General features: G+C 33.9%; 1 protein-coding gene and 1 long non-coding RNA gene across 8 annotated transcripts in view; one reads left to right on the plus strand and one right to left on the minus strand.

Annotated features, from left to right (window-relative positions):
- The window catches only part of SMAD5 (SMAD family member 5), a 38,797-nt gene extending 30,080 nt beyond the window's left edge, over positions 1 to 8,717 (plus strand). For all 7 annotated transcript variants that reach the window (XM_079145017.1, XM_079145016.1, XM_079145015.1 and 4 more), the window contains 3 exons: positions 4,150 to 4,371; positions 6,446 to 6,702; positions 8,372 to 8,717. In XM_079145017.1, coding sequence (XP_079001143.1) covers positions 4,150 to 4,371; positions 6,446 to 6,702; positions 8,372 to 8,515 — 623 coding nt within the window. In that variant the 3' untranslated portion in view covers positions 8,516 to 8,717. The remainder of the gene's footprint in view (positions 1 to 4,149; positions 4,372 to 6,445; positions 6,703 to 8,371) is intronic.
- Positions 8,718 to 10,145: 1,428 nt separating this feature from the next.
- On the minus strand, positions 10,146 to 14,303 carry LOC306664205. The gene is made up of 2 exons (XR_013764674.1): positions 11,447 to 14,303; positions 10,146 to 11,393 (listed from the first exon to the last, which is right to left on the minus strand). It is a non-coding gene; the product is annotated as an uncharacterized lncRNA (long non-coding RNA).
- Positions 14,304 to 14,724: the final 421 nt, after the last annotated feature.

Genomic DNA, 14,724 nt, shown 5'->3' on the forward strand with positions numbered 1-14,724 from the left:
GTACCTCATTGTCTTAATTACTGATGCTTGATAGGATTTTTCCACCCAGTTTTTTTGTATCGCAGTAAAATACATGTAAAATTTATCATCTTAACCATTTTGAAAGTGTAGTTTGTTGCCATTAATTACATTCATAATGTGCGGTGGTCCATTTTCCATTTCTGTAACTGTTTTCACCTTATGAAACCAAAATTCTGTACACATTAAGCAATAACTTCCCATATACTCCTTTCCCAGTTCCTGGCAACCGTCATTCTATTTTCTTCCTTCATCCTTCCCTTTCTTCCTCCCTCCCTTGAACCCAGGACCTCACTTAGGTGCCCAGTCACCCAGCCCCACCATTTTAATTTCTCTTTGTCTTTTTATAACTGACTTATTTTACTTAGCATATTCTTAGCTTCATCTATGTTGTGGTATGAATGAATCATATTTCATTGTATGTGCACACCACATCGTGTTTATCCAATCATCCACTGATGAACACTTGGGTTACTTCTAATTTTTGGCTATTACAGATATCTTTTCGAAATCCTCCTTTCAGTTTTGCTATTGTGGGCTGTCATAGGATCTTTGAATTTTGATTAGGTGACGTCATTTGATAGTATGGTTCAAGTTTTCTGTATCCTTGTTTATTTTCTTTCTAATTATTAAATCATTTATTGAGAGTGGGAGATTAAAGTCCCCAACTACGGTTGAATTGTATATTTCTACATTCAATTCTGTTGAGATTTGCCTTATGTGTTTTGAGACTCTCTGGTTTGTACAGTTCAGTGTACAATTCAGTGGTGTTAAGTGTATCCACAATGTTGTACCACCACTGTCAGTATTTCCAGAACCTTCTCATTGTGCTGAGCAGAACTCTGTACCCATTATAAAACTCCCTGTTCTCTCTTCTCTGGCCCCTGATAAATATTCTTCTACATTTTGTGTCTATGAATTTGTCTATTTGAGATATCTAAGTGGAATCATATATTTATGAAGTTTATATCTAGCTTTCACTTAGTATAGCATTTTCAAGATTTATCCATGTCATAGCATGCATTAAAAATTCATTCCTGCCAGGTACAGTGGCCCCCTGTCTGTAATCCCAGCTGCTGGGGAGGGTGAGGCAGGAGGATCTCAAGTTCAAAGCAAAACTGTGTCTCTAAATAACATATAAAAAGGACTGAGGATGTGGCTCAGTGGTTGAGTGCCCCTGGGTTCAATCCCCAGTACTGAAAAAAAAAAAAAAGAAATTCATTTCTTCTTTACACCGAATTATAATTCCATTGTATGCGTATACACATTTTGTTATCCTTTCATCTATTGATGGTTGTTGGGGTTTTTCTACTTTTTTGGCTGTTGTGAGTCATGCTGTTATGTTTGAGTCTCTGCTTATAATCCACTTGAATATTATAGAGAATAGAATTGTTGTGTCATATGCTAATTATATGTTTAAATTTTCAAAACATCCAAACTGTTTTGCATGGCAGCTACTTCCTTTTATATTCCCACCAGCTGTGCATAAGGGTTCCAATTTTTCCATATACATGCCAATGCTTGTTTTCTGTGTTTTTGTTTTTTTAATGCCATCCAATGAGCATAAAGTGGACCTCATTATGGGTTTTTTAATTGTCTCCATTTTAAATTGACAAATGAAAAATGGTTTATTTTTATGGTGTCATTGTGGTTTTAAAGCCACTTTGTTTTGAGACATTAAGTTTCATATAGTATCAAAGTTTAGAAATAACATACCACCCTTTTACATATTTAAGTGTTTTGTGTTTTATACATTTGTGTTTTAATAAAGAACATCTACAGAAAACCCATAGCTTACATCATACTTAATGATGAAAAACCAAAAGATTTTCTGCTAAGATCAGTAACAAGGCAAGGATGACTACTCATGCTTTTATTCCCAGTTTGCAAAGTTTGAGTTCAATTTTTTGTTTAGAATAGTGTTACAGATACTGATATAATTAAACCTTTCCAGTTGTTAAAAAAATTATTTACATCTCAAATTTAAGTCTGAAGTAGATTTTCCTAGAAAAACAATTTGTGATATTGCTACTATGTTCGGAATTGTGTCCTCCCAAAATTCATATATTGAAACCCATTACCCCCAATGTGGTGGTATTTAGAAATGAGTCTTTGGGAGGTAATTAGATTTAACTGAGATCATGAGGGTGGGGTCCTCATTGTGGTATTAGTAAACTTTTAAGAGGAAGAGATAGATCCCTTTCTGTCTATATCTTTCTCTACCCTTGAACACAAACCAAGGAAAGGCCATGTGAGCACACAGCAAGAAGGTGGTTGTCTACAAGCCAGGAAGCGGGCCCCTCACCAAACAGTGAATCTACTGGCACCTTGATCTTGGACTTCCCAGTCTCCAAAACTGTGAGAAATAAATTTCTATTGTTTAAGCCACTCCATTTGTGGTATTTGGGTATAGCAGCCTGAACCAACTGCTTGGGTATAGAGCAGTTGGTACCTAGAAATGGGTGCTGCTATAACAAATACCTAAAAATATGGAAGTAGCTTTGGAACTAGGTAATGTAGAGGCTGGAAAGGTTTTGAGATACATGCTAGAACAATCTGATGCTGCTGCGAAGGAACTATTAAAGGTGATTCTGGTGAGGGCCGAGAAGTAAAAGAGGAAAACTTTAAAGTAACCTTCCATTTTCTTAGGGAATACGTCAATTATGTATAGAATGTTAGTACAAATATAGATGTTACATCAGGCTGATTCCTGTGAGGATATAGGACTAAAAGAGGAATATATTATTGGAAAACTGAAAAGGCCATTGTTTTTATAAAGCGGCAAAGAATTTGACTGAATGGTGTTAATGTTCCCATGTATGGTAGAAGGTAGAACTTTTGAGTTATGAAATTGGATATTTAGCATCCTAAGTGTTGAAGGAGTATTCTAGTTCCTCCTGGCTTCTCACAGTACAAGAAGAAAGAAATGAATTTGATAAAGAATTGTTAAGCAACAAGGAATCAGAACTTAAAAGATTTGGAAAATTCTCAATCTATCCATATTTCAAAAAATGAGAACATGTGTTTGGAGGAGAACACTCAATTTTGCTTACCTGCCCTTTGATAGTGAGATTAGTGTGGGTGTGAACCATGGACCTCAACAGCCACCTCAGCAGGAACATGGTTTGACCTGAAGGGAAACAGAGATGGGACTGGAATTTAGTAAAGCTATTGGGCTCCTTAAATTCTGTGGCAGGCCAGTTAAGCTATTTGACTGTAAACTTATATAATTCTTAAAAAAAAAAAAAAAAAAAAAAAAGAAGAAGAATTTCTCTGAAGCTGATTCAGAAATCGTCAGGATCACTAGTCTGGTTTCAGCAAGCTGAATGAAGCCATGAGGGTACCTGAAGACTGGAGGGTATAGCTCCCTACGATACATTACTTGGTGTAATTTCACATGTTACAGCTGGTGAGGAATTCTGCCTTGGAATTTTGTCTCCTCTCCTGTCTCACCTTTTTCTAATTTTGATAAGACTAGACTTTAGACTTTATAGTTTTTGCTGGAATAAGTTTAGAAGTTTGGGTCCTTTGGGAGGTAATGCATGTATTTTTGCATTCTAACAGACCAAATTGTGCCTTAACCCCCAATGTCATGGTATTTGGAGATGGGGCCTTTGAGAGATAATTTAGGTTTAGATGAGTTCATGAGAGAGAGCATCCTCAGGATGGAATTTGTTGCCCTTATAAGAAAAGAAACAGAAATGGATCTTTATGAGCACGCACAGAGGATAGGTCATATGAACACACAGGCAGAGGGCAACTATCTACAGAATAGAAAGGGAACCCTCACTAGATATCAAATGAGCTGATATCTTGATGTATTTCCCAACCTCCAGATGTGTGAGAGGGGGGAAAAAAAATCCACTCAGACAATGATGTTTTGTTAAGGGAGCCTGAGCAGATTAAGATAGTTGTCTATCTTTATTTTCCTAAAATTGCTTTGTCATATTTAAGTCTATTTCTAGTATTTTGGGATATAGATACAAACCCAGGAAGGACAGTGATACTTAAGTAAAATATCTTTTCTTTTTCATGTAGTGCTTTGGGTTGGGTTGAAGGTTAAGCACATAATGAATCTGGAGTTTTGAATAATCATTTATTAAATTTCTTTTCCGTCTGGTTTGTTCACAGATGTTCAACCTGTTGCCTATGAAGAGCCTAAACATTGGTGTTCAATTGTTTACTATGAATTAAACAACCGTGTTGGGGAAGCTTTTCATGCATCTTCTACTAGTGTGTTAGTAGATGGATTCACAGACCCTTCAAATAACAAAAGTAGATTCTGCTTGGGGTTGTTGTCAAATGTTAATCGTAATTCAACAATTGAAAACACAAGGCGACATATTGGAAAAGGTAATCCTACATGCAGTTGAATTCAGCCCTTTGTTGTACTGGCTATGTGCCACACTTTGTGTAAGGTGCCGTAAACTTACAAAGAATCTTAAGGCGCAAGACCTTTGCCTCAGGTTTCATATTAAAAAATGTATTAAATAAAGACATAATGAATTCCCAATTCTTTATCCTGCTTAATTTTTCTGCTTGGTATTAAAGATCTGAAATCTTATTATTTCTTTGTTTTTTGAGTGTTACCCTGACTGGAATATAAACTGCACAGAAATTTGTCATGGTCATAACAATAGCTAGGACTGATTGGCTCATGAAATATACAACATATATATTTGTGGAACATACGACTGCTAGTAAACAATGAGGATTCCATAATTATGGTATTTGTGAAGCATTTTCAATTAAAATAACTTATAAAAATTACCATGTTTCGAGAGTGAAGTTAGAGGTGGAGAATCCAGTGTGAATGACAAAATTCTTTGTTGGTTTTACCATCACCCCTCCTCTTTTAAATTTAGGAAACAAGGTTTTTATGTGTAATTCATCTTGAAATATAGTTGCCACAACAAATCATTTATCACACTGCAATGAAATGCCAAAGTCTCATGCATGCATCAAGTAATCAGGAAGGAAACCCATCCCAGGTAGAATATATTGTATACTTCTTGAGAAGTTTTGTTTTCACCTCTTGCTGCTTTTTTCTTTAACTTGAGAGGGCCTTACTCCAAGTAGTAACAAAAGGAAAATAAATATAATTGTGATGGCATTTTTTTCAAATAGTATGTTAGAAAATAGGTTGAAAACAAAGTTCCCATTCTCTTTTGAATTCATGGCCTACTCGCCATGATTTTTTTTTTTTTTTTTTAAATAGGGGTGAAATGTCTTCCTTGTATGCATTGATTTCCCCCCTACCCTCAGTAAAAATAATTTTAAGTGAAATCTATTTGGGAAATTTTGAATTTCTGGAATTATTTGTCTTTTTTCCCCAGCATGCTATTCTGGAGCCTTTGGTTCATAGGTCATTTTTATTTACTCAGAAGCAAAACTAAGTTTTTATTATTATAACCTGGTAGAATTTTATGACTTACCTATGTGCAGAGATATGGATATACAGGGATGATGCTAAAAAACACAGTTGAAAAGTGAAAAGTTGTCCATTAGTAGATGGTAAATTCATTCTAGAATTATAGCAGCATTTAGAAGATATGTACATTGGCAAATTTATATTTTAGAGCATACTAGAATCCTCAAGATTGCTTAAGGTTTAAGAACAAGTTTTTGATTTAATAGAATGTGGTACCATTCACATTAAGAAACAAAGCAGAGGACCCAACACCCCCCCCCCCAACACACAAAAAATGCTCCATAAGAACATTTACATAAAATTAAATACATTTAAAAAGGTTTGAAAAGATATACACCACTTTGATATCAGTTTCTACCTTTGATGAAGAGAAATTTGAGGTGATAGAAAAATACGTTGGGAAAATACCAGATGACTTCACCTTTAGTTATATAATTTAAATTTTTGTATTGAAACTTTTCATGCATTATTTTTATACACACACATACACACATACACATATATCTTAAATATTGAAAAAAAATTTTGAAGGAAAGTAAAATGTCTACAATTCTTGTTGTGACCTGAAAGTGCATAGGCACTTTTGGGGGTTTTGTTTGTATTTTTGTTTAATACTGTTGTCTTCTTTATTAACAAAAAGAAAGTACAAAACTACCAAATGACTGTTTATTTAAAGGATTTATGAAAAGGCAATTTTATTTTCTTAGCCATCTCTTTCTCTCATAGAGATAATAGGTGATTGTTGGAGAAGGAAAACAACTTAAAAGCAAATAACCTAATCAGTGGTCAGCTTGAGGCTTGATTTATTTTTTTGAAGAACATTTTAGATTTAGGCAGACATTAACCTCTTCGTTATCTTTAGCAGCAGAAGGCCATCTAGTGGTAGCTTCTATCTAAAGACAGTTGGGGGTTTGCTATGAATATCTGAGTATTTTGATTGTACCATACAATCTCTTTTGCTTTGTTAAACTGACTCATGGTACTCATCTTTTTAAGGTGTTCATCTGTACTATGTTGGTGGGGAGGTGTATGCGGAGTGTCTCAGTGACAGCAGCATATTTGTCCAGAGTAGGAACTGCAACTTTCATCATGGCTTTCATCCTACCACTGTCTGTAAGATTCCCAGCAGCTGCAGCCTCAAAATTTTTAATAATCAGGAGTTTGCTCAGCTTCTGGCTCAGTCTGTCAACCATGGGTTTGAGGCAGTGTATGAGCTCACCAAAATGTGCACCATTCGAATGAGTTTTGTTAAGGTGAGTGTGTGATTTGTAATATAATATGAGTTACTGTAAATATGTATGTCTATAGGTTATTATAGAAAAAATTGTTAAGTGAAAGATAAGCATTACTTTTGACCGGATTTGCTAGGTTTTTAGATGGAATTCTTGAATTTGATTGTAAATATATGGTAAGTCTAAGATACCTTATAATCCAGATATTATAAAATGCATGATTGATGTTGATTTTGATATTGAATAGGAGTTGAGCTTACAAAGAATGTCAGTTAAAAGTTTAAATTATTGGAAACATTTAATAATAAAATTGCTTATTGAGTCCCTCAGTGTCAGTAGTTTTGATTGTTATTAGATTCCATTAGGGTTACTTAACAATTATTTAAAGAGGACTAAAATTATTTTACTTGGTTCTGAGCTGTGTTATTAAGAGTTTGCAAAGTTCAAGTTTATCATTTACCCTCTTGGCCTGATTTTATTGAATATTTCGAAGATTATGGTTCTTGAACAAAATTTGAAAAGAATTTGTGATGTGTTTAATCAACCTACACTATATTCACATAGTCCTTAAGGAATTAGCCCAAGAACAACAACTGTCACATGCTTTGTGTGGATTTTTTCTTTTTGGCATTCAGTCCCTATCCAGTGTTTTCTTTCTCTCTCCTTTTCCTCCCTCCTTCTCTCCCTCCCTCTCTTTCTTCCATCCATCCAGTGTTTTCTTGATGTTTTACTGCAGATCAGATGTGTACACTGAGTTATCAATCACCCTAAAGTTCTTTCCTCTCCCTTTAATGAGACTTTAGCATATTTAGTTAATCGGCACTCCCTCATTTTTTCCATTCTTTTTCCTCTTTTCCTCCACAGTTTTCCTGGACCAGGACTATAATAGCACCAACACAGAGAACTTAATAAACCCAGGGGGAAAAAAGTGAAAAATTTCCTTTTTCTGTTTTTATTTGTAGTTTTAAGCTAGCATTTCGATTCATTTCATCTCATTAATTTACCAACTTTAAGGATAATGGCTATGTAATCACTACATTGAATTATTTATAAATGTTTTTATCAGTATCTACAGTGCTTTATCTGACTGGAAACAAACAAACAAACAAACAAACAAACATCAAAACAAGCCAGACACAGTGGAACACGCATGTAATACCAGTGACTGAGGATTGAAAGTTCCAGGCTAGCCTCAGCAACTTAGTGAGGCCTTGTCTCAACAAATAAGGAGGACTGAGGATATAGCTTAGTGATGGAGCACTCTGGGTTCATCCCCAGTACCAAAAACAAAACTTGAAAACAAAGTTTTTTGGTCATATAATCTGACACGAAGTTAGGTGAGGCTATTTATGGGTTTTATTTAATAAGTGAGAATGTACCTCACAGCAGAAATATTAATTATTTAATTATAGGATGTTATACTGTATAACCTTTCTAAAATTAAAAATGATGAAACGTCTGGTGCCATAGGTTTCTTTTAGAAGAAGTGTATTTTATTTAAAAATTCATCTATCTTTGAATATTGCAGTTCTTTTCTTATAATTCCGTGGTGAACACCACGAGTGGTTTTGTGATATTTAAAAGTACATTCTACATATCTTTACTGTTCAACTATCTTATTATTATAATTGGTTTAGACTGATTGACAATTTAAAGAGGGTTTAACTATGATATCTGTTCATTTTTATAGGGCTGGGGAGCAGAATATCACCGACAAGATGTTACCAGCACCCCATGTTGGATTGAGATTCATCTTCATGGGCCTCTTCAGTGGCTGGATAAAGTCCTTACTCAGATGGGATCTCCTTTAAATCCCATATCTTCTGTTTCATAGTGCAGAAGTATTCTTTTCAATTGTTATTACTATTAGTGGACTTGTTTTAATTTTAGAGAAACTTCCAGTACAAATACTGTGAGCTGACATGGAAAAACAGATTTTATAGCTCGTTTTTTTTCTACATAATTGTGACCAACACATTTGTATTTTGTGATGAATCTGCATTTGTTTGTATTCATGTTCATGTGATTAACTCTCAAAAGTATTGTAAAAGATGTAGATTAAGTATTATGCCCCTGTTCAGAAGTTTGGTTTTGATTTTAAACTGGAACGTCTTTAGCTTATCATCCCAACAGGTTTTTTATTCGTTAATTTTTTTAAAGTATGCATCACATGATGAAAAATTATAGTTTAAGAGGGTAAAAATAGGGGAAAATGGTCTTCCTTCTGTTAATTTTTCCAGAAGCTATATTTCTAACAATTTCTTTGTCCCAGCAACTTTAAAAAAGCATAACACATAGTTTTGCAAAAGCCTATGGTAGGGGCTTAAAAGAAACTCTAAAATAATCTTTTATTTGAAGGAACACTATACACTGCTCTAACAGGTAGTGTTCAGTAAAAGCGAAGTGAGTTTTCTAGATGACATAAAATTTACATATAGCTAAATGTTTGTCAGTGTAATGTGACTTCATGCTATATATCTTTTTTAAAAACATTTCCTTTAAAAAAAAAAATTGCCAAGTAATTGATCTCTAGTGTATGTCATTTACTCAAAATCTGTCATAAATATTACTTTATAGCTAGTGACAGTGCATGCATGGCCTTGTTCAGCTATGTTTGCTGCTTTTGGCCAATGTTGCAAGGACTGTAATTTTGACATGCATTAATCTTTTATTTTGCACTTTTATGGGTGATAATTTTTAGTGTAACCTTTGGTATAACACACTCAAGTAACTTGGACTTAGATGCTTATCCTTGATTCCTTGGTACCCCTTTTGTATTAACAAACTACAATTTATAGTTTACATTTTAGGAAGTTATGCCTTTTTCTAGTATTTTATTTTCAATCTAGGTTATAAGATTGTTCTTCTATAGCTCCAGCTAAGGTGCCTTTTTAATGTCTACAGTTTTATGGGTGTTATTAATGTTGGAAAATCGTGTACTTAATGCCATTGTATCAGTCTCTCCATACAAGGACTTATGCACTGTAGCCAGAGGAGGCTCTTTGATTGGGCCTCAAGCAGGAGACTGCTGGTCTGATATTAAATGAATCAGCAGTAGGTATTGGGAAAGCTGATTTCAAAACATTCACATATCAAAGTCTGTTCTCTCACTTATCATCAATGCTTTTTCTGATTTTTTTGTATCTATGTGAATGCTAATCTCCCAGAACACAGTCTTCTAAAAGAAAGGTGAAAACTCTAAAATCTGCATTTAACCAGTCATGCTTTGGCTTTGAGTAGAGTACTGTTAACCACTTTTTCTAAGGAGCAGTCAGATGGACGTTTAGTTATGGCGCAAGAAAGAAGAAATTATTTTGAAAAGAAAAATGACCTAATGTACCTAATCAAATGAGAAGCTTTGTTTTCTAGTGCCTTTTGTAAGTATATGGAGCCATGTCATTTTTCTGTTAAAAATGTTATTTTTGGTTTGACTTTCTGCTTTGCCCTTTGTGCTTTTATGAGGGAAAAAAACAAAACAAAAAAACTTTTTTTTTTTTTTTTTTTTTTTTTTTAAGAAAAGGATTTTGCAATTCCTTTTGCTTTCTGTGTCAGTATTTATTGCTTTTTCAAAGTGCAGCCATTGGATGATTTCAGTGCCTTCAGCTGAAGTGTCATTTGTGTTTCAGCTCAGAATTCTTTGTTGGGTAAAAAGAATAATTTTAGACAGTCACCTGAGCCTTAAACATAAGTATTTCATAACATGTATTCTCAGACTTCCAGAGTTGTATCAGGCACACAAACGAGAATTATTTGCTTAGTGATAGAACTTAGGTATTTTTATCATTCTTTTACTTAGCAGGCTCATGGCACAAATTTATAGAAAAGAATTCACTCAAGTAGAATGACAGATGAGTATAATCAAACTTCAGTGGTCTCTCATAAACTAGTGGAAGCTAGCAAATTGTTTCGTAGATGTTTTTAGCTGCAAGTTAAAAATTGTTTTGTTTGCAGTCATCCTTTTCCAGCCTTTAGAATTAGCAGGATTTTATGTGATTGACTTTTTGTTTTCTCTAAGAAGTATTATCTTATGAATGACAGATAATACTGAAGCTATTAACTGTTAATTTCATGAAGTAGAAATCTGTTCTATTTCTCAAGATTGTCAACTTTCCACCTGTGGCCTTTAAATGAAAATTTTTTAAGTCCGGCTACTCTTGTAAACCCTAAGGATGTATGTATATGTACATATACATATTATATACATATATGAGATAAAAATTGTTATATTAAAACAGAAAAAGCAAAGTGAAATTCTGGCTAATAATAAGAAAGTACCTCTAAAAGAAACCATTTCAGAAAAGTATAGTGTTAATATTTTATTTAATGTGTAGACTAGTTTATAGTCAAATTTATAAGAATATCAGCATCACTAGAATAATCATTTTATATAAAATATATTAATACATGCAAGTTAAAAGACAGAATCTTGGAATAGTGAAATCACAGCCAGTTTGGTAAATGCAAAAAGCAGAAGAGAATCAAATTAATCTCAGTAATAAAGTAACAAGATCTTAATTGCATCTAATATCTTAATGATTTTCTGGCTAGTATATATGGAATATAAATTAGTAGGCATATTACTGATCTACTGAATTTAACACTTCTCTAGAGAAAATTTAAGGAAGGTATCAGAAATGTCAGATTTAGGGACTGGGAGCTTAGCTCAATGACAGAGAGCTTTCTTAGCATGCTTTAGACCCTGAGTTCAATCCCTGCAGCATCACCAGAAAAGAAAAAAATGTCAGATTTATATTCATTAGAATACAAATCTTTTACATTTCGTGGTTGCTGTGTAAGAAAACTATAGCAGTTGAATCTGAGGCGAAACCCAGAATAAGAGTCAGTTGAACAAGCCACACAAAGAAATATAGATAGAATATGTGCTTTTGTATGCTTTTTATAACCGTTAAGAATAAGACATCCTTTAGGGATGTAAAACAATTACTAAGTAATCAAATCTGAAGTTTATGGTTAAGATAAGAACTAGGGTTCCCCTTATAAAACCTTCCCTGTTATTACCTGAGGGTACCTCTGAGAAACAGTTCCTTCCCCTGTAATAGTACCATTTTGGAGGAAAAAGTTTATACAAAAAATGAAATCCTACTGATAGCAGAGAAGCTCTGAAACATTTGATGGTATTTATTAAAGTGCTATATTTCTGTTATAGAGAGCATCTCATATTCCTGTCTAGGTCCCTTTTTTAAATGCTTTTCTAGTTATTTACTTAATGGTACTTTGGGTCACTGTCATCTTTGAATTCAGTCATGAGTTGCATTTTGGACCTATTAACTTTTAAGAACTCAAAGCATCATCTCTTAATCTCTGGAGTCTGAATATAAGTGTTCATTCTGATTTTTTCCATCAGCAAGATAAGCCAGTATCTTTTAAGGTGATAGGTAGTGTGGTGGTTTTAGGAGTGTTTGGTGGTTTTATGGGAGGGAGTTTTCCTAAATGGTGGTTTATTGATTTTCTCAGATATTAACTAGGGCAACTTTTTGGAGCATAATCTTCCTTTTGATGCCTGTTCTCCCCAGAGCAGCATTATTTTCTTCATTGATAGAGGTGAGATTCTTGGAAGTTTTTCTTGTTGTAAGAGAAGAATGTACTTTCACGGCTTCCCTCCCCCACTGCCCCACATAAGCAAAGAATCCTACTTGCTGGACAGAAACTTGGACAGTTATTTGGAATTCACTGGATTGCAGTTTAATGTGTCCTGATTACAGGAGGTAACAGTATTATCAAGCCTTTGTTAAACTGGATTATTCTTAAAAGAAATTTGCCTTCCTGATTGTGGATGTAGTCAGTGGTAGAACATTTGCCTAGTATGCGGGAGACCCTGGGTTAGATCCACCCATGGGTAGGCAGGGGTGAGCCGGGCAGGGAAAAAAGAAAGATGAAACTCATCTCCAAAGTAAAATACAACTGCATTGTAATTGAAGTGACGCTCTAAAATTAGACGGTATATCAAAACCAGTGAATGAGATTTCATATATTGACTTCTATTTTTGTTATTTTTAAAGAATGTGTGCTGTAATATTACTGGTAGCATTTGCTGTAAAATAAGTAATGAGTTATTTTGTTGAAAAGAGCAGAATTCCTTGATCATGGCAGAGTAAAAAGTGTTTTTATGGTTCTTGTCCATAGCTCAGTTCTTAAAATTCCTAAAATCATCATAAACCATTATCCTTTAAGGGTTTATTTGAAGTGGCTGTGTTTTTAAAAAGTTCAGAATTTTGTATAACTAAATCCCTGCCTGGCCAGTAGTAGATAGTGCCTTTCTTAAAGCTAACTGGTGTTAGCTGTGAGAAAACTCCAGTTAGGCCAAAGAATTCCAAGTGTTTTGTAAAAGAAGATATCTCATAGGATCAGATTTTCCCTTCTAATACTGTTGGAAATGATGTTTCTTTGATTTTACTCATACAGTATATTAACTAGAGGGACTCTTGAGGATGATGGTTGGGCTAGAGATATTCTTTTTAGCTTGGTTGTTTAAAGTTGAAATTTGAAATTCACTTATTTAAATTGGTTAGGATTAATCATTGAAACTGAATTTGTGTACCTGACTACACCTTCTTTAAAGGATATTTCATATGTAGATGATAAAGACCAAACCAATGGCTGCACTGTAGGACTGCTTCTTATTTGTTCTTGTTCTGAATCTGTTCATGTTGTAGAAAATGAACTTGTAGCATGATGCTTCAATTCTGTTATCTTTTTGATACTTATAAATATGTATTAGGTTTTACTATGTTGTGCTTTTCAAAGCCATAACTCTTAAATTTGTTTTGCATATTGTTTGCTAATTCTTTATTTTAATAAACCTCAAAATCTGCTTAATGTGTCTTTTTTTTCTTTTAGGGAATTTTTTCTGATTTATGTTTCATTGAATTGAGTTACAGAAGAGGGATGAGATCAGTTGATACAACCTGCTGAATTATTTGTTTGCTAGTGATAGAAAATATTTTATACCATGCCAAGTGGCAGTGGGCAGGAGGTGGTATGCACCTTGGCTAGAAGTAGAGAAAGCTAAACTAAATATTTTGACTTAAAAAAATAAATATGAAAGCTCTTATTCTTTTCTTTAGAGAAAGATTTCCTTAAAAGAATCAGTTACTGCAAAACAGTTCATTCTTCTGTCATTTTCTTTGAAAGTGAGGTACTTTGTAGCAATTTTATTGGCTATTTTAGAGACATTCCCTAAAAAGCAACAACAACAACAACAACAAAAAGAATACTTTTCCTGGCAAAAGATTTCAGATTTAAGATAGTTTTCAAATTGCTGTCACCCAGTCAGATGATGAGGTAGTGAGACTCAATGACAAGTACTATTTCATATTAGAATCCAGAATGCAGTTTTAGTGCAGTTCATATTTTATAAGCACTTTATAAGAAGCCTGTCAGACTGGACAATGCTTATACGAAAGTAATTATTTAGATGTCTGTTATAGTATATACATGGTTAAAAGGAGAAGCATTTTCTAAAAGCCGCCTCCCCCACATTTAACACTAAAATATTACTGTGATTTTTGTTGTCAGATTTATAATTATTTAATAAACTTTTCAAAAAAAATCTTTTTTCAGCCTCAATCATTTTCATTGCTATATTTTGAAGGTTAGGGTAGTGGGGCTATTGGGAAAGTTTAAAGAAGAATTTTTGGCCAGCGTGCTTAACCATCTTCATCCTAGGGTATATCGGATGGGTGGTGGGAGAGGGGGGATTTTAATCTGGTAACTAACTCTGAGGATCCATATTGTACCAAGATATGTGAATGTAATTCCTAGGGAGGCAGTTTATTCATGTTTGGAGATGGATTTTGAAAAGCTCCTTATACTTCCTTAATCTCTTATCCCTTCCTCATCCAATAAATCTCAACCATTATCTCATTTTTTAAAATACTTTCATCCGAGGTAAATGCTGAGAATTTTTACAATTCAGAAAAGCATAAACTAAAACCCTCCCAAACCATTAGCTAACCACTAGACATTTGTGTATATACTTTTTTTGTTTTGTTTTGTTTTTGAGTACTGGGGATTTAATTTAAG

Source organism: Sciurus vulgaris (genome assembly GCF_902686455.1).
Source record: "Sciurus vulgaris genome assembly, chromosome: 6".
Lineage (NCBI taxonomy): Eukaryota > Metazoa > Chordata > Mammalia > Rodentia > Sciuridae > Sciurus > Sciurus vulgaris.